The sequence below is a fragment of the Typopeltis vanoorti genome, chromosome 2, assembly GCF_054136105.1.
Source record: "Typopeltis vanoorti isolate ZY-2024b chromosome 2, IOZ_Tvanoo_1.0, whole genome shotgun sequence".
NCBI lineage: Eukaryota > Metazoa > Arthropoda > Arachnida > Uropygi > Thelyphonidae > Typopeltis > Typopeltis vanoorti.
The window spans coordinates 171,869,910-171,889,488 of NC_143550.1; the positions used below are offsets into that span (position 1 = coordinate 171,869,910).

The window sequence follows — 19,579 nt, forward strand, 5'->3', positions numbered from 1 at the left end:
AGTCGTACATTTTTTTTATTTATGAGTTCTGTTAAGTTATTGACAGCCTTGATAGAGCGTTGTAGATTTATTTGAAGACATGGCAGGGAAGTAGTGCTGTTTCTACAAAGCTTTATTATTGCTTTCCATAATCTATGTTTTGAATTTTGAGCTGTTTGTAGTAGTTGTATGTCGGGCAGTCTTTGCTTAATGTCATATGTTTGCAGTCATTTTTGGTTTTGGCATGCTTGTTGTGATTTTGGTAATTTATGCAATTCATCTCGGACTTATTTCGTGGGCACTCGCTGAACTTATGTTCTTTAGAGCAGAATGGACAGGTGGTTTTTCCCCTGCAGTCTCGTGTATGATGGTGAAATTTATTGCAGTTGAAGCATCTCAGAATGCTTACGTAGTCTGCGCAATGGCAAATTCTCCATAGGATTTTAACACCGGTTTTCAACAGTTTGGTCCTCACCATTGGATTGACTTCTATAATCAAGTTTCTGTTGTTCATTTTTTTATTTGTCATGATAAATTTCTGTGTCATCTTTGTGTCGCTGATGAAGAGTTCTTCGTTCTGCATGCAGATTCAGTCTATTGTGTTGTCCGTATCTATTTCACTGGGAATATCATATATTATCAGCCTTGGAAGATGTTTCTTACTGGGATTTGCTATTAATGTGTCTTTACATTCCTTAGATATTTCATTATGCAGCAAGTCTATATCGATCTTTTTCTTTAGATTCAATTAACACTCCTCCGTTATTAATACTTTTCATTTTTGTGATTCCAATTTTTATTTTTCTTGGGTCTATTTTTTCTTTTATAAGATTTTTGGTTTCTTCACTGTTTAGTTGAGCTATTGGTTTGACTATTAATTTATAACAAGCATTGTTTTCGATTCGTCTTTGTTTTAATGTTGATTTTAACTATTTGTGAGTATAGCTGAGTAGGCTGAGCTAAGTTAGGCTGTCCCTGGTTGTTTGTAGTAGTAGTCTGTTGTTCTATCAATGCTTTAGTTGCATTTTTCATTTTATTAAATACCTTTGTAATTTCACTCACTGCAGTTAATATGTCCTTTTTTAAATCATTTCTTAGATTGCCGCTTACTTTAGCAATGTTACGCAGCAGATCTAGGGCTTTTTCAAACTCTAATTCGTCCTGTGCTGCCATCTTAATGTTACTTAAAGTTGTGCGAGTTATTGCTTTCCTATTGAACTGCTACCCTTTTTAATATAATACAAAGTTTAAGATAGTGTACTTACAGTTTTTCTGCTTGTTCCTAAAAGTGACGCTTCCATTGAATTAGGCTTCAGAAGGTTGTTTCTTGTGTCCTTTGTACCTCCCAGTGGAAACAGTTGGGAGGGGGGGTGTTAGCCCTTGCTGTAGCACCTAATCCTATTATGACCGGTTTGAGATAGCTGAACAATAGATAGTCTGACCACAGCAATATTCAGTTCAAAAAGATAGAATAAAATTTCAGTCATACACGCATAGAGCTATGAAATTATAGAGTAAATTACTCACTGTTAGATAATAGAGCACTGTACGAGCTATCAGTCGATACTAGATCCATCCAGTTTTTCTGTTCGATACCACACAAAATCAAGGTAAAAGCAGGAGCGATTTCAGGCACATCCGTTCGCGTCCAAGCTTCTGCGATTGTCGCGTGCATGTGTGTGTGTGGAGAGAGAGAGAGAGAGGTGGAGTGCTACTGATGATGGCAGAGGAATTATGCCTACATAGGGTAGACATAAAAGAGGGTAATAGTGGCAATAATTTTAGGGAGAGCATGTCAGGTGGAGGTTGACAGGAAGACATATTTAGTTGGATGTTGCCATAGGCCAGAGAATGAAGAGGATAGTGATTAAAAAATGTATCAACTTCGATTAGTGAAGAAGAGATGGATAATTATTGTGGGAAATTTTAATTATTGTAGCATAGATTGAAATGAAGAGATATCACTGGGAATAAGGAATATGAATTTCTTAAGAGAGGACTATCTTAGGCAGTATGCAAAGGAGGGCACATGTGAATCGGGAGGTTTAGACCTGATCATTTCATCAGAGAATGTGACTGTGAGTGAGTTCACACATCCCCTCCAGTTGGTGAGAGTGATCACACCAACTGGAATTGGTGTGATCACCCTTACCATATGAAAACTTCTGTGAGAAAAGGTTATATGTGGAATTACAAGGCTGGTGATAACGGAGGCAGTTTGGAGCTATAGCATGGAATGAGGAGTTAAGTGGAAAAGAAATAAATGCTGCTTGGGAACTGGCAAACAGATACTTAACAGCATCAACATGTGAATATCTTCCAAAGGACAAAAGGATGAATAGGGTAGGTGTCAAATAAATGAATGGAGGAATTAAGCATGAAATCTAGAAGAAGCACGAGATAAATAATGGTAATAATCATTGAACGAGGAGTATAAACAAGCAGGCCAGGAGAGTGACTCATTTGGTAAGGACAGAAGAAGTGCAGTTTGGACAAAAACTAGCAAATCAGAAAGAAAAATTATATGGAAAGGCAATTAATGGATGAAAAGTGGTAGATTGGTAACTGCTGCAGAAAACATAGTCAAGGTATTCAGTGAGAAGTTTATCAGGATGTTTCATTCTCAGTATGAAATCAGTAGCTCAAGTGTAGAGAATGGAATAAGAGAAGGCTGGTGAGAGCAAGCAAGACGTATTCGAGGAGTTAAGCCAGGTGTCAATAAGGCAGTAGTACAAAGGGAATGTGCCAGGGAATTAGCATCAGCTTTGGCTTACTTATTTAACAGGTCTTGCAACTGCACAAGTCCCAAAGGAGTAGAAAGAAATTAAAAATTGTTCTGCTTCACAAAGATGGTGATAAAATTAAGGCTACAAATTACAGTGCAATCTGTATATCTGAAACTGGAGTTAAGATATGGGAGAGGTTGACAAGAGCTAGGATTCAAAATTGGGTTGATAACAACAGTATTCTCTCTGCTTGGCAGCAAACAGTTTGCTAAAGGGAGGTTGTATTTTACCAACATATTTATGTACCATAACAAGAAGACAAATGTATTGACAAGGGAAATGCATATAGTGGTATACTTAGATTTTGCAAAGGCTTTTGATAGATTGTCACACCACAATTTGGTAGCTAAACTGGAGCAAATGGAATTGGATGATAGATTAGTGAGCTGAATAGGCAACTGACTCTCAGATAGGTATCAACAAGTTGTGTACGGGGCTGAAGTATCCCAGAAGACATGATGCAGGAGCCTGTTTTTGGACCACTGTTATTTAATTTGTATATTAATGATATTGAGATATGTTTAACTGGTGATATTGAGATATGTTTGCAGATGATACAAAACTGGGGAGAGTGATGAGGAATCAAGCAGATGTTGTGGCCTTACAGGAGGACTTAAATAGACTATGCAGAGTCAACAGTATGAAACTGTCAGTTCAGTTCTGCAAAGTGTAAGGTTCTGAAATTTGGCAGGCAACAATACGATGTAAAGTATATAGTTGGTGTGGAAATTTTGGAGAAAGTTAAAGAGACAAGAGACCTAGGAGTGGTGGTGAACAAGGATCGGAAGCAGAGGTCACATTACACAAGTTGTGAAGTCATCACATCAGATTATGGCAATGATGAAGAGGACCTTAACATGCAGAAATAAAGATGTTCTGGTTACATTGTGTAAAGCCTTGATTAGGTCTTGTATGGATTACTGTGCACAGATTTGGTCCCATGGTTATGATGACATATAACAAAAGATCCAGAGAAGACTAACTAAGGTGACTGGGTCTTTGGGATATGGGAGAGAGAGATTGAAGGAATGCAATTTGCAAACCCTTGTGAATAGTAGAAAGAGAGGAGATATGATTGGGACACTTATGTTGGTAATGGGTTGTTATCAGGTTAATGTGATAGAAATTTTTCATAGAATGGAATAGAAGGATAGAACAATGGGGGACATCCCTGGAATCTGTATAAGGAGGATGTGAGCAGGGGCATAAGGAGGAGGTTCTTTGCATGGGGAGAGTGATTGGTGAGTAGGATGCATTGCCTGACATTCTGGTGAGTGCAGATACACTGAATGAATTTATAGCACAGTTTGATAGACTCTGTGTGCAACAGTATGTACCTCCCATGCGGAGTCTTTTGAGTTTATGGAGGCATGGTGTTAATAATCTCCTCTTCCCTTGATTCCTAATATGACTGGCATTTGAAGAGACTTAACAAGACTCAGACCTGGCATCCTACTGAGTAATTTACAATGTATGTTAATAGATACTCTTTCTCTGAGAAGCAGAAACCATCACTCTTAGTATTAAGTGACACATCCAAAGACATCTGACTCACTGTAGGGTGGTACTCTACACCACACAACCGTCTACATTATTTAATCCTCCATCTACACACAACATACCATGCCATCTAACACCTGTTAATAGTATTTTTGTCTGTTAAATGCACATGTTCTTCGGCCAGTTTGCCTGAATGAAAAACCAAAGTTCCTGGGGGTGGGGGGAAATCTCCTAGCTTCTTCCATATAAGTAGATAATCTCATCGTCTTACTTTTGCAGTCATCATTCACCTTTGTATTGTTTAAACAAACCTCTCAAGTTCAAATGGTAAAATTTGAACTTGAGAGGTTTGTTTTACTTTCCTATTTCATCATTTCCACACTCTCATCAATAAGTTAAAGATGCCAAGAAATTATATTCTTGGTTTCATCCTTTACCCCAAGTGTAAGCAAACAAAGTCTGTGCTTGAAGTAACTCCATGACTGGGCTACTTATATATAGACACTAATGACTTCACATCAATTGCCTTAGTATCCCATAATGCAATGCACATATCCTTATGGACACATATAATGCTGTGCATTATGGGAAGGGCCACTACCCAGACCGGTTTCGACCTTTTGCCTCTATATACAAGTAGCCCAGTCATGAAGTTACTTCACATGCAAACTTTGTTTACTTACACTTGGATAAAGGATGTAACCAATATAATTTCTTGGCATCTCTAATTTATAGCATAACCAAGGGAAAAAACTTTCCACACTCTCATCAATCAAGGCCAAACCCATTCAAATGCAAACCATTCTGCTGATATAAATCCTTTCTTTCATCAAAATTATTCAACACATCCACATATTCAACATTATTTTATCTTCTTCTTTCTGACATTTTAGTTTCAGGCAGTTCTGGAGTCTGCCGCTCAGACAATTTTCTTCCACTTATTTCTATCTTGGGCATCCCTCCTTTCCACTCCAACTTCTTCCATATCTCTTTTGATGTTTTCTCTGCAGGGCTCCGCTGGCCTGGCTGATAGTACCCAGTATGGGCCCCTGACTAGGGAAACAGGTGAAGATGAACAATGGCTGAACAAGTGGAAGAGGGGAAGATGATGTTCGACCCCAACAGTCAGAAGGGCAGAAGATCCATCTTCAGCAGTGTCTGATATCCAGAGGAGTGGATACAAATGCTATTGGACTTACATCAGTACTCCAGTGGAGTGGCCAAGAATAAGGGTCCACAGAACCATCCCTCTGTGGTTGGTGCCAGGAAAGATATCTGGCTATAAAAAACAGTCGAAATAAAAATGAATCTCAGACTATTTCATCTACACCAACTACATTTACAGATACTGCAATCTCTCTCTCTCTCACACATCAATCAATTCATCTCATTAAGGCCAAACCCATTCAAATGCAAACCATTCTGCTGATATAAATCCTTTCTTTCATCAAAATTATTCAACACATCCACATATTCAACACTATTTCATCTACACCAACTATTCAATTATATTTAGAGATACTGCAATCTCTCCCCCCCTCCCTCTCTCTCTCACTGTAGTGAATCCGTAATTTTGCTGAGATATGAGTTTCTGAACATGTGACTTTGATATACTTTTAGATATACATTTAGTCTAATAAGTTGAGCCTGACCATGCACAGTCTTTTCTAATCACAAGATTCTTCAGAAGAGCATTAAGATCCTACACAGAAGTGTATATAAATTTGAATGCCTCTTCAAGGAAAGGTTGTGGCATCCTGCTTTGGTTGTTTCAGATTATGCCAGAAAACTAAGGCTATGAGGCAAATGGGTTAGATGTATTCTCTAAATTCTAATTTCTCTAAATTAGATGTATTCTCTAAACAATTTGCAAATATGCAGAATGAAAAACTAGTGATTCCAGGGAACATTTTTACAATACTAGCCAACCTACTTTTAAATGAAAAGTCCTTACAAATACAGTAATCTACCGTTTATGCAACCTTCAAAACAATGACCATTCAATTAACCAACTTCTGATAGAGCACCATGTAATAGTACTTCAATTATTAAAACTTACCATTCTGATAATTGGAGGATCAGATAAATGGTAGACTGCATTCCTTTCAGAGTAAAATGGGAATAAATTCAGGTCTTTCCAAATAAAGGGTGTTATCACTAAATACCTAGTCTAGCCATAAATACTGTTACAACTTGAACAGCCCATAAACCTCTATCAGTAAATCTTTTACAGCTTTTAGTGCTCAATGTTCGAAATGTCTCCCAATACTCACTCCAAATCTCCCTCCAGGTTGGCAATGTTTGGTATTGTTTCTTGCAGGCTACTCTCTCAAGCTCTGACCAAATTTTAAGTCCAATGGATTCAGGACTTTAATGAAGACAATTGTCTTAAGGCACATTTGCTCCAACTACTGTTGTGTGCAGGCACTGAGTCTTGTTGGAAGGTCCACTGCCTACTGTGAAACAAGGTGTTCTTCAGGGCCAAACCACAGGTTCCAATATGGTGTCTTGATACACTCTGGCAGAAGTTTTGACTCATTTCTCACAGAAATGCAACTTGGTTACCCCCCCCACACACACACACACACCACCACCACCAAACCATCACTAACACAGGGCAATGACCTCTCTGAATCCTGGATGCTATGGCCCATGCTGTGCAACCATCTGTGACATATACCTGATCATTTTGGCACTGTTAAATAACTCTATGTCTGTTGTTTGTGTACCACTGGAGAAGCGCCTTTGATTTTATCATCCTCTGCTGTATAAGTTGTGGTGTTAGGAAGTATCCAGTAGAACAATGATATGCTATCACCCCCAGGTCATCAGTTAGTACATGTCAAGTGACATTGTTCTCTGAGAAACATTCATCTCTTGCATCACTTTCTGCATTCTCACAGGAATACGGAGGCATGCCTTCACAGTCTTCACAAGCTGTTGCATCTTAACACAGCATGATCAACCTGTTCTTTGGTGGTCAGATATGTCTTCTGCATCATTATAATGGTTAATAGTCCTACTGATCCTGAGCGTTTTTAACATGTTGAAAATAACAGGCAGCTACATTCCAACCTTGTGAAGTGCTATTACAGCTACATAGTTCTTATAATCTTCCCAGTGTGTGTTAATCCATGCAGCAAGACAACTCTCTCTCTCTCTCTCTCTCTACTGATACACACCCAAATGTTGGCTACACATAGCACTACTAGCAGAACAGGGTTTGTGCAATTCTGTGAGCAGCGCGTATGTGTGCATGCGTGTGTGCACACGCATGAAAAAGTTGTAATAGTATTTATGGCAAGACTGTATATTATAACTTTGAGAAATTTATTTAATACTATTAAAATTTTATTATTAATATTTATTAGTTCTCATGAATCCTAGTAATATCTATCACTTGGCACCTATCAGTATTTATTTATTTATTTATTGTATGGCATATACACATGGTTAAAAGGAAATAACATGAAATACATATGAATATGGACAACATATAAATATATAAAAATTATAAATATAAAGTAAAACATAGACAAACAGATAAAATACAGGCATTAAATATATGACAAGAATCAAACAAAATTTTTACATTTAGATTTTTAATCCAATTGATCGCCTCCTGGGATAAGTCAAAAATGTCCTTTGGTTCACCTGAATATGCAGTTAACTGACATTCCTGAACTTTATGACGGATGATTTGGGTCTCGGCTCCACAAGGGCAGTGGGGATTCGGTATCTTTCCCCACTTTGATAGTAAGTCTCTGCACACACCATGACCTGTAGGGATCCTATTAGCGGTTTTCCATATATTACTGGGCAGGTCAAATCCAGATGGTTTCTGAAGAATATTTATGTAGCTATGGACTTCAGGTGATACTGCTTGAGTCGACAGTGCGTCCAACTTATTCATCAAGCTGACATTCTGACTGAGAAGATTACAAGCGGTCCCAATGGTAGGTCTTCTGGATTTTAATCTATCAGATAAAGCATCTGGAATAAACTTATGTATTGGGAGGCTTTGGTTATTTAAGATTTTTTTATATTCACGAATCAGAGCTTCCTGTCATCGCAATTCTGGAGGAGAAATATGGCTCAGAATGGGGAGCCATTGTAAGGGTGTGCTTCTGATATAGTCCCTTATTAAACACATACTGAAATTAAGTTGAACATCTAATTTGTTAACATGGTGGCTATTAAGCCAAACAGGGGCACCATACTCTGATGTACTGTAAACCAGTCACAAAGCGGTGCACCGTAGGGTTGTGGTGTTTGGCCCCATGTAGTACCGCAGAGCTTCTGGACTATATTATTTCTGGTACGTAATTTAGCAGCGATATTCATCATGTTGTTTATATGACAGAGATCTATCCAAGGTTATCCACGGGTATTTAGGTGTTAGATTAAACAAGATTAATGTCCCATCAACATATATCTCTGGTTTTAGATTTGCAAGTCTATTATTAAGGTGAAAACAAGAACATTCAGTTTTACCAGGATTTGGTATTAATCTCCATTTTTTAAAGAAATTCCATAAGGCCGACATATCATTCATCAATATTTCTTCAGTTCTTTCTATGGATTTGTTACTGATCACCAAAGCTAAATCATCTGCATAAGCAAACTTTCTGCTGTTTCACGGATGTCTGAGATGTAAAGACTAAAAAGCAGTGGTGATATCACCAAGTCCTGTGGTAGTCCATTTTTAAGCACTCTCTGTTTACTGATACTTCCCCCATTTACTACCCTGAAATATCAATCGCATAATAATTTGTTTAAGAGGTGCCCCAGTGTTTTACATGGGATGACCTTAAGGAATTTGTATATGAGTCTCTCCCTCCAGACAGTATCGTAGGCCATTGTCAAGTTAACAAAGATTGCAGTATTCTTCAGACATATTTGAAACCCTGCTTCAATGTAAGTTATTAAGCTAATAACTTACACTGAAGTGCAGCTACGATCTCTTCTGAACCCTGCTTGTTCTATTGGAATACATTTCAAAATTTTCCCACTGATCCTATTCAAAACCAGTCTCTCCAGTAGTTTGTAGGTTGCACTTAAAAGGGCTATGGGGCGATAGCTTTCACTTCGGTGATAATTTTTGTCATTTTAAATTCTCTAGGGACACAACCACTTTCAAGTATGTCGCTAAAGAACTTGGCCAGCCACAATCTAGCATAAGGTCCACAACGTATCAGGAATTCATTATGTATATTATCAAATCCAGGAGCCTTCCCTGTTTTAATGTTTTGAAGCGCCAAGGATATTTCCTCACAAGAAAAAGGCAAGGAGAATTGTAAGTTCTTTTGGGTTCCAGCCTTCATAGCCTTTAGTTCACGTTTTACCTCTCTAGTATGTTCTTTATCTATAGGGGTTCTAGAAAGCGAAACAATACAAACAGCTATCTTATTTGGGTCAACAGATGAAGATTTCTTTGGTACAAAGGGGCTTGGGGTGAGCTTCTTGAGTAGCGACCAGGCTTTTCTGCTAGTGTTTAAAGTCTATGTTCTCAGTTAATTGGATCCACTTTTCCCTACGAGCAGAATTGAGACTATGAAGCTTTTTCTCCTATCTCAGGATCCTTACTCTCAAGGAATTCCCAATACAGGGATTCGCTTTCGTTAGTCCATCTGGGCACATATTCTTTTCAACAGCCTCAAGGGATGTATCTTTTTGCCACAACTATGACTACTCCAGTGAGCCGTGTATAATTTTTGTAGGTTGGGGGAATTCTTCTAAGACGTGCATGTCCACAGTAAAATTTTCCCAATCAGCTTTTTGAAAATTCCATCTTGGTCTAGGAAATAAGGTTATCACTGGAATTTGGGTGCCTAATTCCATTAAGATGGGATGCTGTTGACTATTTGGAAAAACATCGAGAATACGTCTGGAGACCTGTAAAGGTTGATTTTCACTACCAGTGGAGACAAATGTTAAATCAGGGTTATATTCCTTATTCCAAACTCTTGATCTAAAGGTGCTACAAAAACCAAGTGGAGATGATGTACGCCTGTCCATTCCATTAATGTTTCCCCATTCTGATCAATTCCAGTCATATTTCCAAGAAGTATGGTGAGTATTGAAGTCTCCAGAGTACATCATTGGATGGGGATATGTCTGTAAAACATCATTTGACCAAGCAGTTGCAGGTGGTTTATACACATTCACAATCATGATGTCTGCTATTCTAACAGTGATCTTATGGATTTCGTCATCAATAGAAGAGGTCATCAGTACAGCATTCTCAATATCATTTCGGACATATGTTGTGTTGCCGTAGCAATAATTATAAGTTATTCCAAGAATACCAAGAATATTGTAACCAGGGATTGTTTCTCTAGATTTAACTTGATCTTCAGATTCAATACGTGATTCTTGAATAAGTAGATTGATGTTTTCATCTTGTAGGAGTTTAGAAAAACATTGACAATTTAGTGCACTAATACCTTCAACATTTAACTGGTGGATAGGGATATGTCCGATATTCCTTGTCATCTGGTTCTGGGAAGAACTATTGTGATGGTTTTGAATTTTCATGTGTAAGTATGGTCAGGAGATTGCACTATTGCACAATGGTCTGGCTACCAGTTGCTCTAGCTCTTTAGCATGGCCCAGTGTGCACCACAAGGAGGTGAGCTAGAATTGCACCCCGGCACCTATCAGTGGCTGAGATCAATTAATCTAAGAGTTTTATTGTTAACTGTATATGCAATTATTCATCACCATGATGACGTACTCTGAGACAAAGTATGAAATATTAGTCATTAAATATGAAATACTGAGTTCATATTTAATGATCAATATTTCATAATTTGGAATAAGAGAGAGGACAATTTCATTCATCTCTCTTTAGTGTCCTCACAGCCCAAATCACATCCTGAATTTCTGCACCTCAAAAATATTTTTTACTGCATCAACCACGTTCCTAACAAGAGAATCACCATAACATGTTATAGCCATTTTTTTCAAATACTCTTATACCATCTCATCCTTGTTTATTTACATGCATTATCATATAATTATCAATTATTCAAAAATATGATCGTAGGAGACCCACTGCCACAAGCATGACATACGTGCCTTAAATACATTCACTATCTCTGCATTCACCACACTCTCAAGCAATGCATTCCAATCACTTATCACTCTCCTCTACCTCAATTCACTCCAGCTCTCAAATGAATTAACAAGATCTTTCCAATTTTTTCACACATTCATCCATATTTCTTATTTATCACTTCTTTCATATTCATTTGTACTCTCTTTTTTTCCCTAACATAACTTTACAACTGCATGGATTTTAACTTTAATAACACAGCGCCCATACAGTAATGAAGAAGTTAGAAGATTATTACTCGGAAAGAAAGCAATGACAAATTTAAGCAAGATCTTTAAAGATAAAGATATTAGAATCGCAACAAAAATCAGAATCATGAAAGCAATGGTATTCCCTGTGGTACTGAATGGATGTGAAAGTTGGACCCTGAGAAACAGTGAAAGAAGGAAGATAGATGCATTTAAATTATGGGTTTGGAGATACTTACTAAGAATACCATGAACTGTAAAGTAAACCAATAAATCAGTGATAGACAGAATAAAGCCAGATTGTTTCCTCGAAGCTATGATCATCAAGCAAAAATTGTCATACTTTGGACATATTATGTGAGCAAATGACAGTCTGGAGAAGAAGATGATGCTTGCTAAAGTTGATGAAAGCAGGAGAAGAGGAAGACCAAGAATTAGATGGGTGGATGGAGTTAAAGAAGCAACTGGAATGCACTTGGAAATTCTGAAAGATATGGCCAGGGACAGATCTGAATGGAGAATGTATGTTCATAGAATTACCAGGAGTCGAAAATGACTCGATGGAACATAACGACAACAAACCCATACAGTACTTGGTGCAGTTGTTAGAATGACACTCGAGACAGCAAAGACATTGATCAAATTCCTTTCTAGGACATGAAGAACCATTACAAGTGCTTTTAGATGAAGATGATTTAGTCTCCTATAGAGATGGCAATTTTCTACCCTGAAAACATGTTTTTACCCAACAAAAGCAAACTCTTATCTTAATATAAAAATTTATGTTAAAAATGTTTCATTCTAGTAAAGCATTATGTTCCTTACCATAATTAATATTTTCATGACGCTGAAAATTACAGGAAATTTCCTGCAGATAAGGCATATATTTACGAAATCGTTTGCATCTAGTAGCCAACCAATTTTGAGATTTTTTTCCCTAAATTATTAAAACTGATACTGAAAGCAGGTGGAGAGAGATTTGGAAGAGAGGTTCCTCCTCTCTTCCAAGCTTCTTGACTTAAACATATAACAGCAAACAATTAGCCAAGCAGATCAAAATATTAATATTTAAAAATGATTAAGGTAATTGTCTAGTATTCAAATTTGCTAATTTGACAATTATACTATTTCAAGTTACCTTTATATCCTGCAAATGATTAGTAATTACAGCTTCACACAGCAACTCAAATTCATGCAATTCGTTGAGGGATACTCCTGCCCAGTAATGTGACCACATTCCAATATATTCATCTTCTTTTGTGAACTGCAGAACCACACTATTTTCCAAAACTTCTACATGATGATTTTTAAATTTCTGTTTTTCTTCAAATTTCAGATACAAGGAAAAATGAAAAGGCACAAAGCCACTGCCTACAGTGCAAAATAAAATCTGACATGATGAACAAGAGGTGCACGATGCAATGTGAAGAGATGATGGATCAACATTCTTAACAAACAGAATAAAAGTTAACATCACTAACGACTGATTACAACAAAATTCTGGTAGTGAATAAGCCACATGCTGTTGAGAATGCAAACCTACCATACATTTATGGTCTTCATTTATATCATTGGTACCAATTTCAGAACTTAAATGTTCTGCACTAATATTCATATTGTTGGTATTTTCTTCAGATTCATGTTTAAAACACATATCACCCACTGCAATATTACTGCTTTCATTTTGTAAATTCAGTGCACATTCAGCTGTTTGTTTTAAGTTGTCACCTTGTCCTGAATCCCCTAAATCACTGTCTGCTGAGTGTGCTGCACTTTCCAAATAACAATTTGCACTGCTACCATCAAATGGAATAACTGGCAATGTCACAATTAATTTTTTTCTGCTTTTATCAAATTTAGCATTTCCATTAGGTTCATCAACTGGATATGGAAGTGTTACATCCAAATGGTAATGTGCTCCATCCTCATCACATAATAAATTAAGTCTTTTATGAAAAATATCCAATTTCATATTGGAAACTGAATGCAACTGTGGCAAATCGATTTCAACTAAAATTTCATTTGGCCGAGTACTCGCAATGCTATTTGGAATAATAGAATAATTTTGCAGATCAACACAGTTACGACAAGTTACTGTGTACTTCGGCACAAGAATGTCATTCTTGACAGGGTTTGTTTTTAATCCATCATTGAACACGTTTGCATTTTTAACAATCGTACCATCGCCAGAAGGTGTCTTATTTTTAATAGGAAAGTCGGTTTTTGTATGAGGAATATTTAGTACCGATTCTATACTTGGTTTTTTAAGATCTCCATCTATTTTACAATCTGATTGCTTAGTCCTCAGAATTGTGGCTACGGGCAAACCTTTAAATTTTAACTTCGGATAGCGTATTGCTTGCTTATCTAGCACAATACTAAATTTCTCCTCAACACCATTTATAGCAGTTTCCTCAGTAACATTTTTAAAACGAACATTTTTTTGTCCCATATACAAAGTATCTGGGTGAAATAAAACATCATACACCGAACAGAGTTTTCCTGACTTGTCCAAATCTTCCCTAGGAGAAGCAAGAAGATAAGGAATATTCCAGTAAAATCCTCTCTCACTGTGTTTATCGGTAGCCTTTTGATAGCTAGGTTTACCGACATTTTCATTTTTACAAATATTTATAAAGACCTTCCTTCCACTATCAGTACTTGTTTTCAAAACATAACCAGGTTCAGGGTGAACGAAGGTCACGTTAACTCCACGTTCTTTTTCTAACGTAATTATTTCTTTTTCATAGAGACGCCGGTTTTCAGGGTCACTGATCTCTTCAACATATTCATTCAAAAGTTTGCAAAAACGTTCGTCTTTTACTGCTTTTCCTAACATACCAATTTCTTCGGAAGTAAATTTAAACTCCTTCGCTTGGTCATCGGCGTTTAAAGCCATAATTAAATGCTGAACACGCGCAAGAACTTTAAAAAGTATATATATATATTCCCAAATAATTAATATTACCCAAAAGACTACAGATTTATAAACAAGTCCGATTCATTTTGCATGCATAAAAATCTACAGAGTAAATACACTTAAAAACTCACGAACACAACAGAATCACAAAAATACAGTTTCATTACTGATAGCGTACGATGTTGTGATGATAAACAAAACCAAGGAAGTTTGTAGCATTTCAGGAAATAGTACTGCTCTCTACTGACGATAATATAAGGTACCGTAGTTAATGACTGTGAATACTAATATTTGTTTATTGCATCAATAACTTTTCTGATAATCACAGAAATACATTTTACACAGTTAATTTGTAGATAATATTGCTATTTTTGGAGATAGACAACTGCAATGAGTACTGCCAATTTCTTTTTTTTAAATAAAACTTAGTATTTTTTTTTTTAAAGAATCACAACACAACATAATATATAAGTGAATCTTCATCCATGAAGATTCTGTTGTATATATCATGGTAACGTTTTTGCCAGCAGACTAATTCCAGTCGCCAAATAATATAATTTTTTGGACTTTTTTTTTCAGTCGATCTACTTGCCTGTGCAAGTAGATCGACTCTCTTTGACAATGAAACTCCGTCCATGAAAAAACTAGGAGTTTTAATACTGCAACTAAAAAAAAAAAAAAAAAATTGACAGGCTATCGCATAGATACCAACAATAGTTATAGTGAGAAATATCGCTTTATGTGATGATTAATAGCTAGGAATAAGTGCAACCTAGCTGATCAGTCTCATACGGGGAAGCTCACGGTGGAAAGAGGAACACAGCGTGAGAAAGGTAGATTCTCCAAGAGGATGTAGATGCATGTGCAGACACAAAGGAAAGGAAATGACTTGGAATCAAGGAAAAACAGTTCATTCTGAAGAAGGTCAGAATATGAATAAGGAGAAAAAGAAATGGCTGGAGTTAAGCATGGAGAAGGCACATCAGATAAGTGGTGTCAGTGGTACTAGCTATAGATCCAGGAATTAGCTGCTGGATTGTATACAAATTATGTTTGTATACAAATGCTAGAAGTGTAAGAAACAAGGTAAATGAAATGGTTGGTTGCATTAATTGAGTCTGTTAACCCCAAAATTGTTCGAATAAGTGACACATGGTTGGATGAGAACGACATTCTGACAGGAATCCAGATGGAAGGGTATGATGTGTTTCATACAGATAAAAAGGGTAAAAAGGAATATTCATGTGAATAGAATGAAATACTTAGTTGGATGTTGTTATAGATCTGGTAATGTGGACAGTAGTGACTATGAAATATATAATTAAATTACCCAAGCAAATAAGAAAAGCGTGGTTATTATGGGTGATTTAACTATGGCAATATTGACTGGGATGATGAGATAGCAACTGGAAGTAAAGAAAATTAGTTATTACTATTATTATTACGGGCAACTCCAGGGAGTCATTAGACTCATCGAGGGAGGCCCTAAACATCATGTCCACACAACTATTCGACATTCTCACAGTATCTATCACACCTTGCCTTGAACTCGCTCACTGTCATAGCACCTACAACAGACTGGCAGCTTATTCCACTCATTTACCACTCTAAAAGTAAAGAACTCCAGCTCTAACACCCTTGCTAACCACACTCTTGCCCAGCTTCCATAGGTGTCCCTTAGTTCTTCCACCACCAGTCCTGATCTCAAAAATATCCTCTGTATTAATCCTATAGAATCCTTTTAGCAATTTGAATGTCTCAATCATATCTCCCCTTTTCCGCCTATCAACTAGTTTCTGCAACCCACAAATCTTCAACCTGTTCTCATATGGTTCATTCCATAGATCTGCTATCATCTTAGTCACTCGCCTCTGGATCCTCTCCACCTCCTCCCCATCAAGAAGGAACCGAGGTGACCAAATCTGGGCACAGTAGATGGGCTCGAGATGAGGTCTTATCAGGGCTCGGTACAGAGGTACAATAACTTGCTTGAATGGTTTCTCATAGTTTCTTGAGTTTTTGAGGGACAGTATGTAACAGAGGGCACACGAGGATTGAGGGTCCTGGAATTAATGCTCTCATCAACAGAGGATGTAATTATAAATGCGGTGTCAAATCACCCTCCAGTTGTCGAGATTTAGCATGAAGTGATTACTTGGGTGGTTGTCAGCAGTGTGAGACCTTCTGTGAGAAAAGGGTATATATGGAACTACAAGTCTGGTGATTATGAAGAGCTCAGGAGACACATTGCAGGTGTAGCATGAAATAAGGAGTTACTTGGCAAAGAGATCAACAGCTTGGGGAATAATCAAGAGCTATCTAGTAGATGCAATGTCTAAATGCATTCTAATGGTCAGAAGTTAAATAGCATAGGTGGGAAATGCATGAGTGAAGAGATTAAGCATGTGATACAGAGAAAAATGGCATTATGGAGGCAGAATAAGAGAAATGGTAATAATCGATTCCATGACCAGGCAAGGAGGGTGACTTGTTCTGTAATGGTAGCAAAAGTGAAATATGAGCAGCAGTTAGCTAATGAAATCAAAATGAATCCTAGGGAGTTCTTTCGATATGTAGCCAGCGAAAAAAGGATGATTATGGAAATATGACAGTGATTGGAGAAAAAGGTATAAGGATAACGATTGCAGAAGATTATAGTGAAGAAACATAATGAGCAGTTCATAAAGGTCTTCCATTCTTTATGGGCGAATGTGACATCCCAGAGAGATTGAGACCAGCTGATGATGGGGAGGAGAGACTGACTGTAAGTGAGCAAGAGGTGTATGAGCAATTGAGAAAACTTGATGTTAATAAGGCTGTGGGGCTTGATCACATATTGTGGTTAAAGTGTTGCAAAGGCTGGTGAGAACCAGGATCCAGAATTGGGTTGGCAACAATGGTATTATCTTTGATGAACAGCGTGGATTTGTTAAGAGAGGTCATGTTTTAGTAATCTACTTAATTATTACAATAAGGGTAAACAGCTTGAACAATCAAACAATAAGGTTAAACAGCAGTGACCCGAAAACAGAACCCTGAGTCAAACTAGAACGGATGGGGTTGGATATTAGATTAGTTCACTAGATCGGAAACTGGCTATCTGATAGGTATCATAGTGTCGTGTATGGGAAAGCAATATCCAGGAAGAGGAAAGTCCAGTGGCGGCTTGTGGCTTGAAACCGTGGGGGTGCTGTAACTTTCGAAATATACATACACACTGTAAGTACAGTGTATAGGTGTTTGGATAAAATATCAAAATTATGGTAAAAATTTTTAAAAAAAATTAAACATGAAAAAATATTGTTTGTTATCAATAAAATTAAACAGTTTAGTATAATTCAAAATTACTTAAAAATAAAATATATTCTTCTTGTTTTGATCCATGGAAAAATATTGTTTATTATCGATAAAATTATACAGTTTAGTATAATTCAAAATTACTTAAAAATAAAATCCATTATCATAACCCTAATAATGTTCTAAAATAAAAACTATAATAAATGTTATGTCTTTAATTGTAACGTTCAAATATTTAAAGAGACGAAGATTATTATTATCAACACCCGACCTCCATGATGGATTTTTATTATTTTTTATACAAAATAAGAGAATTGTATAGGATTGTTGATGATAAAATTAAATATTACAAGCAAATATAATACTGTTTTATATAATAATAAGTAAATTTAATAAGCAAATTAATACTGTTTCAACCACTACATCACCCGGTGTAGTGGTTGAAACAGTTGTAGGTGTCCTCCCACGATGAGTCTTCGGACTCCTTGGAGGTATCAGGAATAATAATAAATAAATAAATAAATATATTTATTTATCGAGAAGAATTGGGGATGCTGACTTCCGTAGTGCTTATGCACAAGCCGCCCATGGGAAGGTCACTAGTGGTGTACCTCGGGTGGGTTTGTTTTAGGGAAATTGCTGTTTAACCTGCATGTTATTGATATTGGCTAAGATTTAGATGCGGATATTTAGTTGTTTGCAGATGATGCGAAGTTGGGAAGAAGAACTGTGGAGAGTAGAGAAGATGTTGTGGCCTTAAAAGAGGACTTGATTAAATTGAGTGAGTGGACCCGAAAATAGGGATGCCCGTTCAATGTTGCAAAATGTAAGGTTGTAAATTTTGGGAAAGAAATACGGGATGTATAATTTAAGCTTGGTGGGGATATATTGTTGGGGTGGAGGAAATAAGCGATCTTGGTTTGAGAGTAGATAAGGTTCTAAAATTTAAGGGACACATCACCAAAATTATGAGGACAGCACAAAGAATTCTGGGAATGATGTGGAGAACACTGACTTGTAGAAGTAAGGAGATTCTTGTTCGATTGTATAAGACTTTGATTACCACACATGGACTTCTGTGCGCATATTTTGTCATCTGATTTTCAAAAGGTTGAAGAGATGTTGAAAAGAGTCCAGATACAACTTACTAAGGTAATTTCTGATCTCTGGAATGTAGAACATGAGGAGAGGTTGAGAAGATGCAATTTACAGAGTCTTGTGGATAGGAGGAAGAGGGGTGATGTGATAGAGACCCACAAGTTAGTAAGAGGTTGTTATAGGATTAAACAGGTTTTACAGCAAACGATGGGAGATCAGGGGAGAACCATAGGACATCCCTGGAAACTGTATAAGGAGGGTGTGAACAGGGGAGTGAGAAGCATGTTTTTTGCATGCAGAATTGTGAATGATTGGAATGCCTTGCCTGAGAGCATTGTGTATGCAGAGAATATGAGTGTGTTCATGGTGCGATATGATGAGCTGTGTGTATGACAATAGGACCTCCTAGATGAGTGCTTGACTCCATGGGATCTTGGGATAATAATAATAATAATAATAAAAATAATATTTATAATAATAATAATAATTATTATTATTATTATAAAAATAATAATAATATTATTATTATTATTATTATTATTATTATTATTATTATACACCTCCAGGGAGTTCAAGACTCTCTGGAGGTGTATAAGACGAGGGAGGACACCCACTCTACAACTCTCCACCTCCACCACTGAACATCATCATCTATACCAACGCCATCTACTGTCCGCCACCACCACTAGTATTT

The 19,579-nt window shown here is 36.9% G+C and overlaps 1 protein-coding gene across 1 annotated transcript in view; it reads right to left on the minus strand.

Moving 5' to 3' along the window:
- Positions 1-14,714, minus strand: part of Nop17l (PIH1 domain-containing protein Nop17-like) — a 187,808-nt gene extending 173,094 nt beyond the window's left edge. The window contains exon 1 of the mRNA XM_090409634.1: positions 12,709-14,714. Coding sequence (XP_090265760.1) covers positions 12,709-14,469 — 1,761 coding nt within the window. The 5' untranslated portion in view covers positions 14,470-14,714. The remainder of the gene's footprint in view (positions 1-12,708) is intronic.
- Positions 14,715-19,579: the final 4,865 nt, after the last annotated feature.